This window comes from Anguilla anguilla, chromosome 16 (assembly GCF_013347855.1).
Source record: "Anguilla anguilla isolate fAngAng1 chromosome 16, fAngAng1.pri, whole genome shotgun sequence".
NCBI classification, from domain to species: domain Eukaryota; kingdom Metazoa; phylum Chordata; class Actinopteri; order Anguilliformes; family Anguillidae; genus Anguilla; species Anguilla anguilla.
The window spans coordinates 12341431-12365200 of record NC_049216.1 but is presented as its reverse complement, the minus strand read 5'-3'; the positions used below and the strand labels follow the sequence as shown (position 1 = coordinate 12365200).

Genomic DNA, 23770 nt, shown 5'->3' with positions numbered 1-23770 from the left:
TGACACTTGCAGGCAGCAGTGGTTCGCCTTCAGTGCTGTCTGCAGACATGTCTAAAAGGGGCTATGAAGTAGTCTCATGCACCTCCACACCTGACTCACTCTCACTCTCAAGAATTCCGACCCTGACTTAGCCTGTCACTCCCAATACACGTGAATATCTTTTTTGTTCGATAGTCTCCTTCCTGAATTTGAGTGGTACTGCCGAATTTCTCTTCCCTGGTGTAACAGAACGCATCCACTGCGCCCCCGGTCAAAATTCACTCACCATATCCTTGTTTAAAAAACACTGTGTTTCCCACCTTCCTCTCCTGCCACAAAAACATCTCTAAATCTCCCAGACTGCACTTCACCAGCCCTGAGATTCAGGCAGCTGTGTGAGCTGCCATGGCCCTGTGAATGCGTCGGGCGAGGGCACGAGCGCATCGCCCTCTCCAACGGTGCCCTCGGCCTCCGGCGGCGAGGGCGCTTACAGGACGCGACCCCCTGTGTACGTGTGCGGGTGCCACTGCTAGGGCTGCTGGCTCCGCCCACCCTTCACGCAGCTAAGCAACACTTCACATGAAATGCATCTCTCAGCAGTGAGTGAAACATGGGGTGAATTCAGCAGAACTGCGTGGCTTCCTGTGCCAGTGCTATGCTAACAGTGCTATGCTAACAGTCCTAACAGCATTCAGATCGATACATTAGCACATCGCTGCTGTGGAGGCTTTATGAAACAGTGACAAGTTAACAAGTGATCGCTAGTAGTGTGATGAAATAGCCAGACGGCCACTTGCCCATTTTATTTGTGTCTTAGAAATAACTAAGAAATAACTTCGCAGATAGTCTCTTTTGAAATGCTCCTTAGGGTAAGGATCCTTACCACATGCAACAAACAAAAACAGATTTGTATATCTCTTTGGGGATTTGTTTTTGTGAAAGGGCTGAAATAAATTTAATATAATGGTCAGTTTTTAAGCCAGCATGGCATCTCAAATGACCAGCTGTGTTTGATCTTTTTTTAATTATTGGATCAAAATATTCTGGAACTCAATGTAGCCGCTCCCCATATGATACAGTATGACCACAATGGCAAGTTTGGGCCTGGAAAGGCTGTTGTTTACACAGTGGGAAGTGTGTGTTACTCTGCCACGCCTTGCAGATTGTTGAATAAACAAAAGTGGTCCATGATAAAAGAAAATGTCATGCCTGATGCCATGTTAGCAGAGAGCGGATGTTCGCTGATCCTGGCCTGTGGTATTAGCATTGTGTGTTGGCAGAGAGCTCTATTATATCTGGTGTGACTAGCTACACAGCAAGCCGCAAAGATTACGTTGACAGAGCACATGCCATTTATAGGGGGGGGTTTCACCCTGGCAGGGGTATCAATACTAATCATACTAAGCCTATGTATGCTGTAGTCTACTATGACGAACGGTGAGTGTGGGCTGTTGCATTATATATGAGTGCTCTCGCTCCTATTTAGATCCACAGGGATATAGAAGGTGCCAGGTGCCACCATGCTATGGCCTTGTGTTGTGTCCTCTGAAGATAAATATGTCCAAGGACGTAAAAGCCAGCGAGTGTCTCCAGCTCGCAGCTGTGGGCTTAGCTGCTGAGTGAGAGGCAGTATTAATTGGGCTCCGTGCTACTTTGAGGTCGGCTTCTCCAGGGAACAGGCAGGCCGATCCGCGCTCTCTTCCGTCTGCTACGCTACGGAGGGCTTCCGCCGTCGTTCGGAATGTCGCTCCGGAGCGCTCTCTGGCAGCTCGAGCTGCTCACCGGGGCTATATCGGTCTCCCGCCTCCTGTGGCTTCTAATTTGAGCAGCTCGCGACGCAGTCGACGGTGCACGTGTCTGCGGTCTTCACCACGGCTTACTTCAGCCGTACGCGTCCTACGTCTTTGTGTATCTACTGCGCCGGTGTATATTTAGCCGCTGCGGGACGAGTTATTAAGAAACCGGCGCCCTGCGGTTTATCGATTTACGCGACCGGTGGACGTCTTACTTTGGAGCACACCGAAACGGAACAGGAGCCTCGGTTGGAATTAAATGAGTGCTGGATAATTTTTCATAGCTGTTTCAGAAGCCTCCCCGTATGCAAGCGGCACCGTCTCAGATTTCTCGTGGCAAATTTCTGGAGTCCCCCTGGTCGGCGCGCCGGTTGTTAAATGCGTACCGGGAGGATTCTCTGCGCTCTTTTGCGTAAGCGGGAATCGGCACAAGGTCGGGGCGCGGCGATTTGTTGATTTAAAAGCACTCTGTGGGGGTTAGGGTGTGTGTGTAGTGGGGGGAGGGGCTGTGGAATCGATTCCGTGATGCGCTGATCCGCCTGCTCATCAGCCGTTGGCGTACTTAACGCTCAGCCCATGCCGGTCACTGGGTCACTCCGGTTGTACCCTGCCCTAATATAGCCTACTAACCCTGCTGTGCTGGATTAGTAGGCTATATTAGGGCTGGACGTGCCAGTGTTCATCATGGCTCAGACCGTCTCATCATTAAAGCAGTTTTAAAACCCGCCCCCTCTTTGACCAACATCAACAACTGAACATTTGAAAATTCCATAACGTGAAAACAGTAACAGGTTTTTTCTAAGTGATAGCTGCCCAGTGTTTGACTATCCTTTCAGGATCCTATGAAAAACAAGGCTCAAGTTCAAAAGGATAATATTAGCTAAGCATTTATTACATAACAGCTTGTAGCCATGTGCTTTTGTTTGCTACTCTATTACATTTCAGGAGCCAGAGTCTTGTCTCTTCACTCGAAAGCAGGATTTAGAAAGAGAACAGCCGTTATATGTATGAAAATTTGCGGAGATCTTTTCTGCACAGCTGGAAAACTGTTCATTAATAATCTAAATTAAATGGAAAACTTCAGGATGCTTCCTGGTGACTTCCATTTTATTTGGCAAATATTGTACAGCTGACAGGACCTGATTCAATTGCCATTTTTCAACAAATAAATGCTTGTTACTGTATTTGCCAAAATGTTTGCGCAGAAACAAAATTAGCATTTTTTACATTTTGATCAGACTTAGGACAAATGTTGATCGAATTTTGGCTGTATGCCATTATCCCATTTTCAGGCAACTGGAGTCAAGACTGAATTGTTTGAATTGTTTTTTTTAATGTTTCTGAATTATTAAATTGTCCCTGTATTGACTCAAAAAAAAAGTTAATTGTTTTTTATTGCTTTTGTATGGCCAAAACATTTTTTGCTTCCATTAGCTCTTGAACAGGAAGTTGCAATCGTATCTTTGTTTGCATAGGGTGTGTGTTTTATGTTTAAAATCCAGACTGCTTTGTTCTTTCTGCTCTGCGACTATTTGCAGTTGGGAATAACAGACGTTTGATAACACTGTTACGCTACTGTTGACAAGACCTCGTCCTCAGTACCAATAGCCTACTTTTTGTCAACAAGCCCACTCACTTTCTCTCAAATTCCATTTCCTCCTCGTCAGACTCAAGCCAGCGTGGAGGTTACAGCAGATCACTGCTCCATGTACTTAAAAGGAGAACAGGGTCGTTCCATGCCGGGAAGCCATTTTGAGGACTGTCGTTAGTAGATTAGAAATGAACGCACGGTAATGGCCGAAACTGCTCGTTGTCGGCGACGTTAGCGGTTCTGCTTCCCTGCTAGCACGCTGGCGCGTCGCTGACCCGCTCCTGCGCGGGTGCGCCGGCCCTGCACGGCTGCGACTCCAGTGCGCTGCGACGCTGTCAGGCCCATTTCAGAAACCGTCACTTCAGATGTGACGCGCCGGGACTGCGGGAGCGGGGCCACGCCCGCTGTGATTTTCCCTCCCGGTTAGCGCCTCAAGCCCCTGACACACTCGTGCAGGTCTCTCAGGATTTAAAGTCGAGACTCTGCTTCACAGGGCTGAGATCAATCTGACCCCACAGTGCGCATTTTGCTAAACTGCTATTGGTTGGGCAGGTGCTGAAGTGGGCTGGTGCAAGAAAAATGAAGAATATTGAAAAAAACCCCATTCAGTATAGTTGTGTGTTATCTCAGAGGACAGGAGTGCATCACTGTTTGGTCTGTGCCAGAGTGAGAAGTGCACTGGTCATTGAAATATAGAAGAATTGCCCTTGACAAACATGATGTCATATGTCTGTGGCTAAGAAAATAATTTTTTTTACATTTTACATTACATTTTTTTTTTTCTGAAATTGAGTTCTGTGGAGCATAGAGAAAGCCAGAGTACCCTCTCTCTCTCTCGCTGTATAAACATTATAGACCTCACTGTGTGTGTGTGTGTGTATATATATAAATATTCATTATTCATATCCAGGTTTTTGAGGTAGTGCAGTGTTCTATGCATTACATAAAGGGCTGTCGTGCTGCTTTTGCTGAAAATGAGAGTCATCTATTTAAAGCATTCAGAAACACACTGCAAGGTCACTCAAGGTCTCTCGTGAGCTGTGCTGCACTTCATTCCCTGTCTCACCATCAGCTGGCGTGGCCTACTTTTGCATTTGTATTGTTAGAGAAAACCTTCTGAGGGAGATGAGAGAGAGGTCTATTAACTCAAAGCCCCTGTAACAGAGACCAAAATCAGTTGTTTTTTCTCAGGGCATATTAGCTAAGGGAAAGGGCAGGCCAGTGGCCAAAGCAGTCTTATATTATCACCACACTTAACATCCTAGTATTTACCTTACACTGCAGAGACTACAAATCTTTTTGCTTGTGTAAAAAAGCAGCACACCGACAGAAATGCAGAGCTCATTACAGAAGGACGGTAATGGTTGACTTGCATGAAACTAAATGAACAGTAATATACTGTAAAAGAAAGTCGTAGTCTCTCTCTGGCAAATATAATCATTTCAATCTGTAAGGATGTCACTGGAATCTCGGCTGCAGCCAAGGAAGAAGATAAATGCTTTACTCATGCAGCCAATCTAGGACCTACATGTGAGATGGAGTCTGTGTGATAGGGAGAGTCAGCATTCCACACAGTTAAGTTCGCTTTCCACAGAGCCTCGGGTAGGAACAGCTGAGGCCAGGTTCAGGGCCCTTAGACCACAGCTCACAATTAAAGGGCCCGTGTACTTCCTGCAGTTGCAGAATATTGTGAAGTATCCTTCAGTGCCCACAGAAACAGTCTGGGCCAGTCTAAAACCTACATTAAAAGTGGAATAATATTTTGAAAACTGCAGGAAATGAACCGTCCCTTAGCGTAGCGTTCTGAGTTAGCCTAATTATAATTTTGCATGAGCGCAGCAGCTAAAAGTGGCACTCAGTGACAGGGCGGGAGTTGTGATACATTTTGCTTCTCGGATTTATGTGAATAATGAACAAAATGGTAATAATGTTAACAGTTTGGCCACTCAGTTAGCAGCACAAACAGCTGTGACGTGCGACTGAATCGAAGGGAGATATGATACTGTTGAGACAGCTTGTCTCCTTTTGTCTGTAATGGGGCTTCTGTGGGCCTCTGGGTTAATTTGTGTAGGTCTAATTAATGTAATTTAGGGGATGTGCAGCTACTAGCCAGAGGGCCCTGTTCTGCCGGTCCCTAAACCAATTAGGAGCTGCAGACAAAGACAACAAAGCACAGATGTATTACTGAGCTGCAGCTGATATTCTCGACAGAGCAGCTCCATTCACTGGATACACGAGTGAGGTTTTGTAAGCCAATCTGCCAATCACCAACTGCCGTGAAACAGTCAGTCATCCCTGAGAGATAGAGGTGTACGTGGATGTGGGGGTTGGCGATATTGAACTATGGTCAGCCCACCCCCTTTGTCTCTTCAGGGGAGCAAGAAGGCAGGCACAAAGGCAAAAGAACATATATATATATATATATATATTTAAGTTTTTGGCAAAAATAGATTGTGTATTTCGTAATGAACAAACAAGTGAGCCAAAGAAAAAGTCTTTTGAAGGAGCAGAACCAATAGCTTTGACTCTCCAAAATGAACAGAAGTTACCATCACTACTTCCAAGCTTTTGGCCATGTTGTTACCTAGTATTTGAGTTTGTACACACACACAGTCTCGTAGACTGTTGCCCTAGCGCAAATGGGCCATTTTTCCTGCCTACAGTTAAAACACAGTAGTGTACAAGGCCCAGATCACCGCAAGGCACAAAGATTGAAGATGAAATAACATTACTGTGTATAGTGTGTATCTTTCCTATTGATTTTTTTTTTGCCCTTTTACACAATACTCACCTGGCAAAAAATGCCTGATGCTTTTGTCCTTGCACAGTCCAAGAAGCAAACTGTGACCAGGGGTAAATCATTCTCCACATGTCACAGACATTTTTATAATGCCCCCCCACCACCACCACCGCTTTGGAATGGCCGATCGTTATTACAGGCCCCTCCCATCACTACAGTGCCCTCCTCTGGTTGGAGAGGGCCAGCACTACCAGGCAAGTCCCCCAGGATGCATTCAGTCAACAGGCGCTGCTTCTTCTCATTCCGCAGACCCACTATTGGAGGTCTGCACTGCTGATGCGAGAAGATTTAATTTGCCGTTGGCCAATGGGGTGCTGGAACCCTTCTCACCGGACAACGCCCTGGCCAATCATGTGATTCGACGTGGCCTGTGGTCCAGTTCTTTGGCTGGACCACAGGCCACGTCGACACTGAATCAGAGACAAGGTTTGGACTCTATGCTCAAGAGTCCCTGCAAATTGAACCTTGCCGTAGAAACTACTGTTTCACCCAATGCATTAGACAATTTGTGTACAACGTCCTACCCAGAATTTGAATTCCAACCAGATTAACTTTGTCAAAGTGCATTAAGACTGTGTGGTTTTGAAATGTATTTATTTGGACACTTTTGATGGTAATGTCTGAGAAGGTACAGAGCAGTTTAGCAGAAAAGCGGCGTTGCAGTGCACACCTTCCCGGTACGGCGATTGCACGATCTGTGTTCTTCCTTTTTGAGGTTTTCCTGTGGTAACAAAGATTTTGCCTGTTGTCACTAGGAGACAGTAAACAGTGCCGTCTCTAAGGCAACGCCCAAAACGCACTGAACAAATTTGGCCTGCATTTAGCTGCCTCGCGAACGACGGAAAGATGGTGTGTTTTCTTTGGAATCTCACTCAGACCGCATAAACGAGATTGCTGGTATTGATGTGCCAACCGCCAACGGTTCTTTCTCAGGGCTTACTATTTCAGGGACGTTTTCTCAAGCGCAGGATGTGTCATCGCTTTGAAAAACTGAGGGGGTTTACCCAGCGGTGTTTGTGTTCAGGCGGACATTATGGTTATTCATTATGTCCAAGCAGTCCCGATTGTTGACCAATGACGCACTCCCGTGGCCATTTGGACTGTTCTGGACATCGTCTTGGATGCGGGCACCAGGCTGTTCTCGCTCTAGGAACAAAATGATTTATAGGTCCCTCCGACAGGTCCTAGTTCTCTCTGCGGAAGCCAACCTGACGATACGAGGACAAGCACGTTTAAGTGAGTTTAGTTAGTGCACAACACACGGAAATGCAGAATACTCAGCACCCAGACAGCAGGGAAGGCCTTGTTAGCATTGTAAATGGCTTTAAAACTTTAAGCGTACGCTGTTTTTTTTATTTATTTAAAGACCGAGTGCCCTGCTGTGGCAAGACAAATGGAGAACACTCCCGAGCCTGTGCTGTAGCTCCCTGCTCAAACAGACAGCCACTGTGGGCCTGACATCAAACAGCCCCATCCACCCGTGATCCGCCGTCAGCCTCCAGATTACCCAAGGAGATAAAGGCAGCGTTGTTTTTCTCAGCATGCGAAAGAGACGGGGAATGCCCATGTGTGGGTGGAGGGATTAGATGAATTACCAGGCTAAAATGACCTTTAATTCAGATTTTCACTGTAATGATTTCACCTTGTTTTACTTTGTAAAGCCTCCCTAATGTGCTGTAGAAATATTGGATAGATGACTGGCTTTGTGTCCGCAGTGCTTGGCAGCAAGTCTCAGCGTCCATATGAGGAGTTGTCATTTGGTGAACAGGCCTGAGCAGCTATAGGCAGACGAACATCATGTGACACAAGTGTGGGCAGCCACACCCTCACCCCATCCAGTGCCAGGTTGATGCTAATGCTAAAGCTAATGCTTCACTAATAATGCTGTGTTTCTGGAACACGCTGGAGTAAAAGTTCTGAAAGCATTTTTTTTTCTTGTGTGCCCCCTTGAAATTCAGCCCTGGAAGAGGTTCCAGCACGGTCTGCACAGAGAGTGAGATATAATTTTCATATGATTGATTCAATACTGGGGGACTCATAGGTGTCACTGTACTTGGTTCTTTCGGACGACTTCAGTTCACGTGCTATCCCCACCGTGTGTGTTCCTTGAACCTGCTTTTCGGAGGACTCGTTCCGAACAGCACCCCCTTGGGTTGCGAGGGCCCGCGTGTTTGGGCTGTAACCATGGCCGTCACCATGGTAAATCCCGGTCGTCTGGATAAAAACCCATCGCTGACTGCTGGCCCTCTCGCTGCAAAAGTGTAAACATCTGTTGTTTGCTGTTGCGAGCTCACAAAAGTACCACTGCAATTTAACACAGCCTGACTGTCCCATTGGCTTAGAGGGAGAGACTCAGGAGCACCCTGTCTGCCTGCATCTTGGAGAGACACTAACAGAATGGATGCAGGCAGCAGGAGGTGGAAGTAATGAAGAGTAGATATTTCAGAACAGAACATCAGTGTCAGATCAAAACCAATCAAAATGGTGTTTATTTAGGGTATTTTACAGATTTATCACAGTACGCTTCACAGCATATCAATCAATCAGTCAAAATGTATTTCTATAGCACACTTCATACACAGAGGCAACCCAGTGTGCTTTACATAAATAAAAGCAAAAGGAACAAAGAAAGTACAAAGTACATAAAATAGAATAAAAACAAAATAAAAATAAATAAATAAATTTATTTAAACCCGCAAAGTGGTTTGGTCAGCTGACATATTAAGAATTAGGTTAACTCTGAGAGAGTTTTAAGCAGTCCAAAAGGTACAAAGGAAAACTACTACTAATGGTAATTCAAAATGCAGTAGTATTTCAGTTTTGGTATATTTTTGATTGGCCCAGACATTTTTTTTTTTTTGTGCGATGAAGGATATTTTAGATATTTGCAGAACTTTCTGAGGATCTGTGTTCTTTGCAGTAGCTGCTTTAGGGACATTCACTAGTTTGTGCTTTAAAGCAGGAAATTACACTTCAACTTCAGAGCAGCTTTCGCAGCGACATTGTGACTCCAGAGGATGTATGTGTGTATCGTACCTGATTTTGTAAATGAAAATTATTATATTGAATCTTATTTTTGGCTGGAATTTCCTGTTGCACCTGCAGCCTGACTTCTGTGTTCAATGAAAGAAGTACCAGCAGTGATATACGTAAAAACAGACATTAATGCATATAATTGTGAATGAACACTATAAAATTCATGTCTTCATGTGTATAGCCTCCGGAAAAACGTAACATTACTGCACAAGGTGCTTTATGCCTACTTGAAGTGTATTTTCTCACTCTCAAAAAGTCTAAATTACTAATTCTGTCAGAAAAATATATTATTTCTTTTACAAAGGGAGACTTTTTAAACACAGACTGTGTCGAAAGTAATACAAAGTGTTGTACTCAGCTAGGCATTCAGGTGCATTAACAAATGACACATTATGTGTTGTTTTTAACACATCTGTTTTGAGAGTGCTTGCTTTAAGCTGCAAACTGGCGAAAGTTGCTTTAACATGGGACATTTAGTGCATGAGAGTTTGAAAGAGGGATGCTGTTAACATTTCTTTTTCGGAATGAAAGGGTGCTCTCAGGCGACAGCATAAAAGGCTAAAAAGGGTTTTAAAAAAAAGGAAAGAAAATGAGTGTAGAACAGAAGTAGGTGTGTAATAAAATTTCCACTGGGCGCCATAAAGTCCCTGGCTTAGTCTTTTCCTGCCACACCCCCGGCTTGTTGCTACGGACTTGCGACGCCGTCTCTGCTTATGTAGATTGTTTCGTCTCATCACTGTGGGTCTGTTATGATGTCTGAATGCCTGCCCGCTTGTTTGTTTGTTTGTTCCAGGAGAATTGGAGCATTGTTCCAGAAAATAACAGGATGGTTTGCACGTGTAGCGTAGGTGACAGCTTTGTCAGTAGTTGCTATTTCAGTTAGCATCCACAATTTCACATTTCATGGCAGACGGTGACTACCCCTTACCTTTCCTGTTTGAAACTGAAGGATGCCGAAATAAATGGCGTACTGCATAATGTGAATTTAGGAGTGTGCAGGAGTCAATAATGCCATTCAGAGAATCACGAAGGTGAATGGGTTGTTTCCTCTTCTCATATTTCCTTTAAAATGGCATATCTGCTTACAGTGTTTATGCCACTGACGTTTTTTAGATCGCTCTGCCAATTTTCACATCAGAATTAGATGTCCATGTTTTTAGATACTAGCCAGTTTTACTCTGCGGTTATGCTTTACTTCTCATTTTCCCATATTCAATTATCCTTCTTTCTCACACAACTCCTCTTTCAACTGCTGGTTCTCTTTCAGTGACACTTCCTCTTATTTCAATTTTGTCTTGTACCCTGCACCTGTGTGCGCTTTCTTTAGCTTACATTAATTTCTCACCATACTCTCGTTCACTCTTTCTCTGTTACGTTCTCCCGCTCTAACAGTCAGTCTCTTTCATACACACAGATTCAGGGATGTCAGCAGGGTTACTGTAAATAGCATTAGGAGGGGGAGTTAGGGTTAGGGTTGGGGGGGGGGGGGGGAGGTTACCCAGTGTTGCCAGAGCATTTTTAGTGGTTGTTTTGTGAAGCAACAGATTCTACAGTCTTTCCACACTATCTGTCTGCAACTGAGTTCTGATGCAACTCTAAGCATAGTTTGGGCTTCCTCTGACAGTACTGGTGTGTAGTTTTGGGATTCGTCCAACTGTACTTGTGTGCAGTTTTGGGATTCGTCTGACCGTGTTTGCTTTTAAGGTTTTGGGGTTACTCTGACCATGTTGGAGTGCGTTGTTTTTCCCCTCTGGCTGCTGGCTTGTTCTGCACTGCACGCCAGGGTGCGTAACCCAGCTACCCAGTTGCGCGTCCCGCGTATTAGGGCTGACGTAATCAGGCCCATCTTTCCAGAGCCGCCATTAGCGCTGCTTCCTACCACACATCTCCACAGCTCTGCAAACAGGTCAGTCACGTGACCGAAGCGCTCCCGTTGACGATCACCGCGGACACCGGCTGTGTATGGGACTGGATCAATAATCAGTGAGGGCGAATCTATGTCGTGTCATCTGGGCAACACAGTGCATAGACAGTACTGTCCATTCAGATTTATGATGAAGGAAATGCAGAGTCTCTGTGACGCGTGCTTGATGTTCTAATGAAATTTACGGCAAGGTACTTCCAGCCATCTCACGTTGACCTTCAGGCCACTGGCTTTCTGCATCTAGAGAGGAAGTGGTATCACTTGAGTTTCCTCTTTATGTTGTGTGTGAAATAGTAATCCCTTCACAGTGACAGGTGGAATGTGCTTTTAATCCAGTGATTTTCTCAATAATTGACTGCCCCTTTTTGTATTTTTAATGAGGGATGAGTGCTTTTTGCTGCTTGCTGAGAAAGCTGAGAATTTTTACTGGGCCGACTGCTCCCCTGTGTGGATGAAATGTGCCACTGCTCGCATTTTAATGCTGAGCACTGAGTGACCAAGCCGCTGAAAATACATATTCCGTATTTATTTGTGTTGTTTTTTAAACAACTTGCTTGAGGCTGGCTCATCTAGCATTACACAAGAGACTCAACAGTAGATTACTTATAATTTCCAGACCACCCGATAAAATCACCTTTTTCTTTTGTTAATCACATCCGTAGCATCACCCTTTTTAAAACAAGCCTGAAAATGACCCACAATACCCCAAATAAAATGGCTACTATTCTTGAACCCTTTTACTACAGGCATAAACCTGGTCTCTCCTGAAAAGATAACCATTAGGAGTTTGAATTACTGAAACAAAATAACAGAAGCTCAAACACACAGTTTTTCTCTCCAAAGTTTTTTTTTCTTTTTTTGAGTGGATACAGATGCTTTTGGTTATACTTGGTGGGCTTGGAAACACAATGTAGCCACAGCCACAACACTGGACAATCCTGATTAAAATTTGATGACCACCAAAAATGAGCATTCTGCATGGTTTTCTAAGTGATATCTGATCAGGTTTCCAAAAAAGACATTTGGAGACTTTAGAAGGACACTTGGTAACCAAATGATACTATGAGTCTTTAAAGGTGTAAAATACTATATACTGTATATATGTACCATATCTTTGTGAAGGAAGTGTGCTGAAATTAGCTTGCTTTCCCTTTGCCTGTTTAGATGCATTTAGATCCTCACTGATATAAAATGGGGTATAAAACATCCTTCATTGAACATGCCCTCTGCTGTGGAGTCAAAGCTTTTTTCACTGCCCTCCTCAGAAATATTCACTCACGCAGTCTTCTGTTTAGACTTAGTCATTGCAAAATACATTTTTGTTGTATAACAACCTTTTTATGCATAGTCTTTCCATGAACTTTTTTGCCAGTACTTTCTCAGTGTGCGTACTGAAAGAGTTATAGTTTATTTATGCAGGAGAAACAATTTGTGCCCTTTTACGCAAGCCTAACAACCTATACCCCATTATACACATAATGTAATTGGCTAAAAGGATTATCAGTCATCACTATAATAGCTTGCCACTGGCTGGCTGTGTGCAGGGCAGGCATGATACTGTCCATGACTAATGGTGGGTCCCATTGGCTATACTGAGGGATTGCTTTGCCAATGCTGGTCAGAGAACCTTCTAGTGGGGCTCATATTGTTCCAGAGAGTCTCTACAAACCAGTGATAATAACATTCCACAGTATTGTCAGCGTGTATGCAACAGCGAAACTGATAACAATGATAATTCCTCAGGAGAACTGCTGAGTAAACAATGGACATTCTATTGATGTTTCTCAGAGTTAGCCCATTTTTGGGACTTAAAAACTACCATGTATTTTGTTCAGTGGACCCTTTCCATGATAAGGATAATGACTTTACTGCGATTCGTGCCAGATTTCCAAAATGCATAGAAGGTGAGGGACCCCCCAAACTTAGTTTGGCTCCCCAAGTAAATAAGGAACAGTTGCTGCTAGAACATTGGCATGATAAAATTGTTAATAGAGATGAGATCCTGAGGTGTAACACTTTCAAATGGTATATTGTATAACCAGATTGATTGAAAATTTCACCATTAAAAATGTAATCATGAAAATAAACCCACTCCGTGTGACTTAAGGGGTTGAAGAAGAATTTATATTGAGTGCTATGTAGATGTTGTGCTGCATGTGTGTTTTTCTATTTCATAAAACTGTTGCATATCATCTACAGTCATTTAGGTGGGTCATCAAACATAAATATGGTTATGTATGTAACATACATTTTCTAGCCATTAGTGTAGGGAGATATAAATGCTCTTGCTTATCACCAGTAGAGGGCAGCAGAGGCTCACATCTGACAGAATCCTGCCTGTCGCATTCAGTATCACACACTTCCCTTGCAGCAGCTTCAGGTCTGGTTGATAATTAAACCCCATGATAGTACTTATAAAACTGATAAATGTCATTATACATTTTGGGCTGCTTCATAATCCAGGATAGGGAGTATGCATTCCCCAGAGAATGATGGTGAGGAACAAACTAACTCCCACAATTCCTTGCAGCACGTGTGAACTCCTTAGTGACTGCATATTGGGTTTTCGCTGAAAGGAATTTAACTGCTCCACTCTTCCCACAATTATCTGAGGCCAGTGAAAGAATTAACAGCTTTGTCTTCTCTTGTTTTGTTTTTTTCCTAATTTAAAGTGTTTGCATTCTTATGAAAGTAATCGCTTAGTGACCACAGAGATAGTTCTGAGGGAACTGTGTTGCTATCATTCGGCGAAAAGAGAGCCTAATGTGGAATTCTAAACCAGGTATTTCGTCCTGTTTCACCTTTTTAAATCTGACTTTTAACTCTAACATACCTTTGTGATTCAATCTATCCCTACAGACAAGCATGTGATCTATCCCACAGTCCTCCATTTCTTTACTGTTTCCCGCAGCTTCTTAAATCTACAGGACTGCTTCCCTGCTCCTGGTTTAGCCAGGTTCCCTCAGTGATTTTGAAGAAAAAGAAACTTGCCTTTTCAAAGCAGTTTATAAGAGGTCCTATGCTGTTATTACCTTACTGTTAAAATTATTACTGTTGAGTCACTTTTGATGTAGCAGGTTGGTTCTTTCTTTGTTTGTTGGTTCTTTGTTTGTGCCTTGACGTGAGAGTCCTAATTATAAATTAAACACATCAATATTATTGTTACAATTAATGCCATTGTTCTATGAATGTTCTGTAAAATGTTATTATTATTATTATTATTATTATTATTATTATTATTATTAGACTTTTTAAAATATTTTTCTTTTGTATATTCTTCAAGGCTATGGATATTAATAAACTGCTTGAAAGTGTGTTGTGTTGCACAGAAGTCCGGTTCTTCCATGTCGAATGTACTGACAAGTGCCATATACAGGAAGCCCTGTACAGGAGATCTGTTTCGTTCTCGTAGAGTGTATGCAGACACCGTTTCATTTGTAATGTGTTTCACTGCTGGCTGACTCGTGTCTCTATTATAGGAAACGGGAATGATCTAAAGGTGTGAACATCCTCTCCTCCTGACAGAGTATTCTTTGCTTTTCTGCGGCAGGTATCCTGTTCTCCACCCTGGTGTTTGGTCCTGCCTGTGGCTTCATCCTGGGCTCTCTCTGCACTAAAATCTATGTGGATGCAGCCTTCATCGACACCAGTGAGTTCTCCGTGGATCCCCAGTGGTTGACGTTAATCTGCATAGCCCTCGTTAATCGGCATACGCTCTTAGAACACTGTGGTCACACACTATGGGAGAAGAAAAGAATGTTATTGTGAACGACAGCACTTGATGAAAATGCAAGTGTAAACTTTTATAACACTGTGGTAAGACGCCAGTGTAAACTTTTACAATGATGTCAGTGGTCGCGCCAGTCCATGGAATTCTGCGTCTTTCGAACACAGGACATTTAAACATTTGCATTTTACACATTCACTTGTGGTCTGATAAAAAATAGCTGTTATTAAATATTAACCATAAATATGACAACTTCCAATAAATATATGTTACGATACGATCAGTAAACAACACAAATGTCAAACACTGAAAGATGATTCGCTAAAAGAAACAGTAGTAATTATTTTGCTGTAGTTCAAGTCTGGGTCATCACCTGTTGTAATCTTTAAAAAAAAGACCTCAGAATGTGTTTACAAAATGTGTTAACGGTAAAATACCAGAGTAACTAATGGCCAATATGGCACTTTTTAAACATCCGCCTGCCCAGAGCAACTAGATGTTTACTAAAGCAATGCAGACAGGTCACAGTCTTGCTCAAGAGCACAATAGCTGTGTCTCAGCAAAGATTTGAACCCAGAACCTCTTCAGGTGTTGACGTTGCATCTCTTCTCATTGGATTGCTAGCAGATCTCTTATCCAGAGTGATTCACAGTGTACTGTAAGAGAGTTTGTGGGCGTCTACTTGAATAGTAGGGCCAGCAGTGTCAGACCAGGCAAAAAAAATTCCTAGAACAGGGAGTTTTATCTGCAACATCACTAAAGCAAGAAAAAAATACATATAACAATGTGCATAAAAATCAAAGTAGACCAATGGTATGTTGCTGCTATGCCTTATATATTTTATCCATGCCATTATATTGACTGTAGTCTATTGATCTTTCCGAAAGGTCATTTCGATGGATGGAGAACTGGTGCTACCTTAATCAGACAGTATTCACACGTCTGCGCAGCGTTTCGCTATTATACAGTGTTATTTTAATGGTTTTATGGCTGTGTTTGAGGTAACTGATAGTTGGTTGTATATGAATTTTAAATGTATCACTATATTAATTGTAAGTATTTGATTCTGTGTTTATTTTTGGATAAAATGCACTGCATGAAAATGGGAATTGCACTAAACAAGTACAAATTATTATTATTATTATTATTATTATTATTATTATAAAAGCTACACAAGCAAACAAAACCATAAAAATGCCATGATAACTGGAATTAATGACATAATATAAGAATTCTAAGGTGCTGAGATGGGAGGGGAGCCAAGATGCAGTTTGAATAGCTGGGTATAGGTTCCATGGATTCCATTGATTCTGTTGCGCTGACCTTCACATGAACTTCATCCCATCCCTGAGAGGCCATCTTTGCTCACCTGTCTGTGTGTTGCGTGTCGCTGTGGACAGGTAAGCTGGACCTGACCCCGGACGACCCGCGCTGGATCGGCGCCTGGTGGGGGGGCTTCCTCCTGTGTGGGGCCCTGCTCTTCTTCTCCGCCCTCTTCATGTTCGGCTTCCCGCAGTCCCTGTCCAACCTGGACGAGGAGGACGCCGGGCCCGAGAGCGAGCAGGCCATGCTGCCCCCCGACCCCCTGGACCAGGACTACGAGGGCGCCAAGCCCAGCAACGGGGTCCTGCCCCACCTCGAGCCCGAAAACGGCCTGTCCTGCTGCCAGCAGCTTCGAGGTGAGGGGGGCGTACCACCAGAACCTTATTGGGTCGCAACCAAGACCTCTCCCTCACAGACACAGCGCCCAGAATTCACTGGGGCCACTGCTAAAACCGGAACTTCATATGGTCACTACCAGAATATAGATACATGGGTCTGATGAAGGACATATCACACAGATATGCGTTTGTTGATATTAAGATAATTACTACAAACAGAAGTCAGTTTGTATGGTACAGGGAAACAGTTTGAGTGATGCAAGTGCTTTGATCGTTGGGAGTAACACTCTGCTCGTGTTCCGTCATTAAAACTGATCAGCCTGATCAGCCTCCATCTGCCATCTGTTCGATAGAGAGCACAAACAGGAAGTGCACATCATGACCCTGCTACGCCTCCTTAGCTTCACCCCTCAGTCATCGCCCCCACCCCCCAACAGCGCGCAGAACTGCCCTGTAACTGAATTAAAATGCAAAGCGGAGCAGCAGCGGGGGCCAGCGCCAGATGCTCGTTTCACTTTCTGCATCCCGCGCTCTCATTAATTTTCCCGGAATCACAAAAATAGCTGGGTGGCGTGGGGAGCGAGGGCGTCGGGATGTGTGTCTTATTAGAGTCATTATTGCCTCCTCACCCCTGGAATAATTATAGCTGTCAATCAAACGATACGGCTCATTATCAGATAACAGATAACACCTTTTTTTATTCAGGCAGAGGTTGGGAGCGGGGAGATGTCAGTTACACGTCAAAGGAAAAGCGTATTTTAGACGAGTACGTGGAGCACGGAGGAAGCGAGAACACAAAAGATGGTTTAACGTTGCTTTCTTGGACAAAGCAGCGATGCGCACGCAGCTCACGCTGACGAATCTGTATAAAAACGCGAGTGAAAATTGTGACGGCCATCTGGATCCTGTAAGATCTCCAGTTTTGAAATGTTTGACTTGGGAGACACTCGTGAATGCGTGGATTATTCTCTCCAGCAGCTCCAAGAAGTCTGTCTAATATTGTGCAGCCATAAAAAGGAATCGGGACGCGGTGTATGGTGTTAGCTTTCGCTGCCGCCTGTGTTTAATCTCATCGCGAGATCGGCTAAACTGCAGGCTGAAAGAGAGCAAACAGAGCACCGAATCCCTTATCACGCAAACTTCCCTCGTTTAACTAGAAGCCACATCCAATTACAGTCTGATGAAAAAGCTCACTCCCCGGGTGTGCTGTAGGATGCTAGATATTGATGAATCCTGAGCATTGCGAAAACTGTGTGGCTGGCTTCGTTAGATCGTATTTAGAAACCTTTCTTTTTAGCAAGCTGCCTGCTGCATTTAATGTTGAGATTAGTCACGCAAATGTCCCATGGGTTTATAGGGACGCAATAAACTGTTCCTGTAATGCAAAACGACCTCGCCTGTATCTCTGAATGCCGTGGCCAATACTGCCAACATATGTGCATGTAACAGTAAATACCACAACATATTTATTAAAAAGTTTGTAATTAACAGCTAGCAATTGAAAGTAATTTAAGTAATCTCCCTTCTTCCTCTTTCCCTACCTGTGTTCCTCCCGTGCATCCCCAGTGATCCCCAAAGTGACCAAACACCTTCTCTCAAACCCGGTGTTCACCTGTATAACCCTGGCGGCCTGTATGGAGATCGCTGTGGTTGCCGGCTTTGCTGCGTTCCTGGGGAAGTACTTGGAGCAGCAGTTCAACCTCACCACCTCCTCAGCCAATCAGCTACTGGGTGAGTAACACTTTTGACATGTAATGGGGGAGGGGCCAGCTCTACAGCCATTTAGCTTCCTTCTGGGTAGGTCATCCATACATCTTGTGACAGGAGATTAATGGTGACTGATAAAATCTGCATCTCTCTTTGTTTTTTAATCACTCAGATTGTGCACATATTCACTGAGCTTGAGATCATCTGGATGGCTCCTGCTATCCACTATGCTCATTAACTGTCCGTCCATGTACTATAAAGATCATTGAGCCTTTACCAGTCCATCCGTGGTTTGCAAAGTGTGTTACAAAATGCTGCTGAAATAATGAGAATAACTAAGAAGAAAATGGCTGCTGTTGGGGGCTTGTTATTTTCAGGCATGACGGCCATCCCGTGCGCATGTCTGGGGATATTCCTGGGGGGCCTGCTGGTGAAGAAGCTCAACCTTTCGGCCCTGGGGGCCGTGCGCATGGCCATGCTGGTCAACCTGGTTTCCACAGCCTGCTACGTCTCCTTCCTGTTTCTGGGCTGTGACACGGGGCCTGTTGCCGGGGTGACCGTCGCCTACAACAACGAGTAAGAACCCACCCCCACATTGCGGTTCTCGTGGTGCTGCTGGTGTTTTTTCATTAGCCTCTCTCTCCTGGCCCACCGAATGAGCCAGTCCATTATCTATGACCCTCCCCTGAACTATTAGGCTATTCTGTCATCATATTAAGTGTTAGGTTATAATTAAATACATACCAACTTTTTATGTTTAATCCCATGTATTCATTGCAGCTTGTTATTGTCAGGCGTAAATGTTGAACCCATGTCTCTCTAGGACCCTGAGGGTGGGGCAGAAGCCGGTGGCCGCCTGCATGAGCCACTGTAACTGCCTCACCGCTTCTGTCAGTCCCGTTTGTGGCTCGGATGGAGTCACCTACCTGTCTGCCTGCTTCGCCGGCTGCACTCGAGCGGTGAGTCCAGGGGTCTCCACCTCCATGCCACACCCTCTTCAGAAAAATTTTTTTTTTCTTATTTTCTTTATTATTAGTAATAATAATAAAATTAAATAAATCGATTTATATAGCACATTTCTTACAAAAACTTGCAGCTCAAGGTTCTTAAAGGTTCTTTAAATATAACGTAAGCAAGAAATGAGAACATGCAGCTGTGTAATTGAATTATGCAGAGTTAAAGTGAACCGCGTGACTCAGCCTGGATTGGGCCGTTTGCTACAGTAGTCAGTAAAAAATGGATGCCGTGCGATGGAATCGATATGGCCTGCTCTGAAAGCCTCCCTCAGCAGAGATAGGCGCGGGCCTACCGAGTCGCAGTCAGACGGCACGGGTGAGGAGAATCGTGGGTAATGTGGCCCCGTTGTCGCCTGCTCTCTCAGGAGCGACCTTTCACTGTTCAGATTTCACGGCTTTTTATTAGCAGCGTGCGCGGGGCTGCCATTAGGGGTGAATAATGTTTTTAATACAGTCGCTGTGTATGAGACATTTCCCAGATGTCACATCACAGCTCTCCCCGAGACGTACGGCGATATTGTTAAAGAGACAGAGTCTCTGTGCTGGCTTTGGAGCACGGCCTCCTTCCCAGCAGACTACTGATGATGGAGCATCGCCTTCATGGTCATGCTGCTCTAACGTTAATGTACAATATATACAGTGCGCAGATGAGAATGTCCTTCATGACCTGTACTATTTATTCCTCAGGGACTTTTATATGTGTTTTATCCACCCTTAATAAACAAATTAACTAACACTTCAATGACCGCATTGCTAAACACAGACCTGGATTCAATCAACATTTGTTCCTTCATAATTACACACAAATAAACATACCAATCTATGTTTGTGAGTAAAGCATTTGCATTTTACAACTAAAAGTTAAAGATAAATGATAAATGCATTCAGGCTTTCATTTTTTAAGTAGACTGGTTGAATTGATAATAGGTTATATATCTTACATTATTGTTAAGTGGATAGTGAAGTTCCCCCAGCCAGGATTGGAACTTGTCCCCTAGCTATGAAGCCAGTTCTGTAACTGCCCCAGTAGAGTCACCTACTCTAATTGATTTAAAGTGCCCCCTGCTTGTTCCAATCCCCCACAGATTCAGAGCTGCCTGAAAGTGTCATTTTGTTTGATTACCTTTAAAATACGTTTAAAAATCCACCAAAGTGAAGCGCATTTCAAAATGGTAATATTTAGAAATAATAGGAAACAGAGGGATTGTGGGTAAATGGGGTGAATGTCCGTGTCTCCTCAGAATCTGACGGGGTGCGCCTGCATCCCCGGGGACGGGGAGGCCAAGGCTATCCCGGGGAAGTGCCCGAGCCCGGGCTGCCAGAAGGCCTTCCTCATCTTCCTCTGCGTCATCTGCGCCTGCAGCATGATCGGAGCCATGGCCCAGACGCCGTCCGTCATCATCCTCATCAGGTATCCCACAATGCCCATCAGGCCGTCTCCCATTATCCGGGAAGGGAAACCTTGTTATGTATGACAGCAGCGCCTCTAAGGCTGCTCACTCTTCAGGGAATCTGACATCTGTGCTTTTCAAACAGCTTGCTCCTCTGACAATCTAAACAGCAGCGTCTAGAAACCTGCTCACCTGTCAGGTATCTAAAGTTATAACATTGCTTATTGTTCGCCTATCTAATGCTACAAACATTCTCACTTTTCAGATATCTACAGTAATGTTATAAACCTTTGCGCTTTTATGATTCCTAACATTAGAAACCTGCTCACTGTTCAGATATCCAACACTGCAAACCTGTTCACTTTTCGGATGTCTAATGCTAGGATCCTGCTCACTTTTCAGATATTTGAACACTAGAAACCTGTTCACGTTTTAGATATCTGAACACTAGAATCTAGGGTTGCACAAACTTAAATATTCTGGGGTGGAAACCATATAAAACATAAACCATTGACCTTATCATAGGCAGACATAATTATAAAACCTACAAATAAACATAAAAAATCTACAGTCAAGTTTTGGGATTCTTTCACTGAACAACCAAAAAACAGGAATTCTGAATAATGAATTGCCTCTGATGGTAATGCTGTTTGCAGAGGTTTACATTTCTACTGAATTCCCATTAAGTGGAATGCTGGCAATCTGTGCATGTGATGCAAGAGTGCACTGCACATGAGATGCAAAGTGCAGGGTTGTGATTCAATGAATTTCCATTTAATGGGGTTATTTAACCAGAACATGCCACACTATCTAGTATTACCTTTTTGAGTGTATTTCCCCCCAGAAATTATTCACTATTATCAGCTTACATTTTATATTGAAATTGGGCAAAATGTCAAAAATTCCAGAGCTTAGCTTTTTCCAGAACGTTTCCAGGAATTTACCCGAAATTTCCCAACCCTTTGCAACCCTACTAGAGACCTGCTGACTTTCAGTTACCTAACACTAGAAACCTGCTCAGTTCCCCGTGAAAATGTCTGAGGCAAAAAAAAAAAAAAAAAAAGCCATTTTGGCACTGCTGATCTTTCACTTGGAGCGATTCACCCAGACATGGAAAGGGACCTCCGGTTCCAGCCTGCGGGGAAGCTGATGAGCTTTCGGGGGGGGGGGGGGGGGGGGGGGGTTGGGAATGGAATGGGGAAACAGACGCTGCTCTGCGGAAGGCTGCGGAATGCAGTTATGCATCATCCCCGCCGCAAACACCGCCGCCGGCTCTCCTCGCGGTGAAATCTCATTCCGTCTGCTTCCTCTTTTCTGCCCGCGGTAATAACCTCTGCGCCGGAGACGGGCCGGCCCCTCAGCCGCGAGCAGCCAAATGACTTTGTGTGTGGAGAGAGTCCCGCCGTCAGGAGGAAAGTGAAAGGGGGGGAAAAAACCGCAGTTTCAGCCTTCAAATCAGTCTTTTTTTTTTTCTTTTCCCTCTCTTTTTCTCGCTGGGCTGATTCGCAGGACCGTGACTCCGGAGCTGAAGTCCTACGCGCTCGGAGTTCTGTTCCTGCTGCTGCGACTTCTCGGTGAGAGATCGCCGCCGGCCGCGAGTCGCTGCGAGATTATTCGCGGCTGCCCTTCCTCCCTTGACTAGGTTTGATGGGTCTTATGAGCGGAAACTGTAAAGGAGTTAATCCGTCAAGCTGCACACCGCACAGTGAGGAGGCACCCTATGTATGTGGAGATATAAGGATTACAGTCTCCATGTCGTTATATGGTGCCAGGCTATATAGAACATATATAGTGCCAAATGTTTTCTGAGCTAATCGCTGTCAATTGATTCCTCTGCTGAAAACTTGACCAGGTTCACTTGGGGGACACAAAAACCTCTGTGTTTTAAAGAGGCTTTTAATGGATTGCCTTTAGTTCTGTTGTTTAGTTTTTAACCGTTGGGCTTTTAAATCACGACTTTTATTTTAGCTTTCAGCTTTGGTTTTAGGCGTCTTGTTTTTTTGTTTTGCTTTAAAAGGTTTTTCCGGCTTTTAGCGAGGTTTGTGTTTGTTTGATTACTTTAGTGCAAGGTTTATTCTGAACAGCTCTTTAAATCTGAAAAGTAATGCATTATCATCATTACTCTGTGTCCTCTTTGAGTCCTGCCTGCTTGATCATTATCTCTGCCGTAGGTTTCATCCCCCCTCCCTTGATCTTTGGTGCGGGGATCGACTCAACCTGCCTGTTCTGGAGCACGGTGTGCGGGGACAGGGGGGCCTGCATGCTCTACGACAACGTGGCCTACCGCCACCTGTACGTCAGCATCGCCATCGTCCTGAAGGCCGTGGCCTTCCTGCTGTACGCCACCACCTGGCAGTGCCTGCGCAAGAACTACAAGAAGTACATCAAGAACCACGAGGGATACCTGACCCCCACCGAACTCTTCGCCTCCAACCTCACGCTGGACAACGTGGGCAAGGAGCTCGGCCAGAACCCGGCTAACAGGACAAAATTTATATACAGCCTGGAGGATCACGAGTGGTGCGAGAACATGGAGTCTGTTTTATAGTGGAAACACTGACGGGACTACCTGCTGTATGCACACACGCGCGCACATACCCACACGCATACACGCGCACACACACACACGCGTACGCACGTGCGCACACACGCACGCACACGCAGACACACACACACACGCACGCACACGCACACACATGCTCATGCTCGCACGCGCTCGCACACACACACAAACGCGCACGCACACACACACACACATGCTCATGCACGCACGCGCGCGCACACACGCACACGAACACACACACTAACGCACACATACGCACGCCCATGCACACACATATACATATATAGCGAGTGTGAGTAAATTATAAAAAATTCTCTTGAAGGATCTTCGTGTTTCTTTGTTCTTTTTTTAAAGGATGTAACTTTTTTTGATGTCCTGTTCAGGCCCTAGAAGACTGTTAATGTGTCTTGATCCAAATCCAAGGAGATTTTATTAGGGTCCATTTAGTTTTTTTCTTTTTGTTATTTTAAAAATCGGATACTGTATCTGCGAGGATGGTGAGCAGGGTCAGTGGTTTTTTTGCTGTGTCTGACAGCAGCTATTGGTTATCTTTGTCCCACCCCAGTGGGATTGGTTCCGTTG

General features: G+C 44.4%; 1 protein-coding gene across 1 annotated transcript in view; it reads left to right on the top strand.

Annotated features, from left to right (window-relative positions):
- Positions 1-23319, top strand: part of slco3a1 (solute carrier organic anion transporter family, member 3A1) — a 58584-nt gene extending 35265 nt beyond the window's left edge. Inside the window, exons 3-10 of the mRNA XM_035396627.1 lie at positions 14674-14772; positions 16251-16529; positions 18078-18242; positions 18596-18794; positions 19042-19177; positions 20476-20645; positions 22135-22199; positions 22797-23319. Coding sequence (XP_035252518.1) covers positions 14674-14772; positions 16251-16529; positions 18078-18242; positions 18596-18794; positions 19042-19177; positions 20476-20645; positions 22135-22199; positions 22797-23173 — 1490 coding nt within the window. The 3' untranslated portion in view covers positions 23174-23319. The remainder of the gene's footprint in view (positions 1-14673; positions 14773-16250; positions 16530-18077; positions 18243-18595; positions 18795-19041; positions 19178-20475; positions 20646-22134; positions 22200-22796) is intronic.
- The last annotated feature ends 451 nt before the right edge of the window (positions 23320-23770 follow it).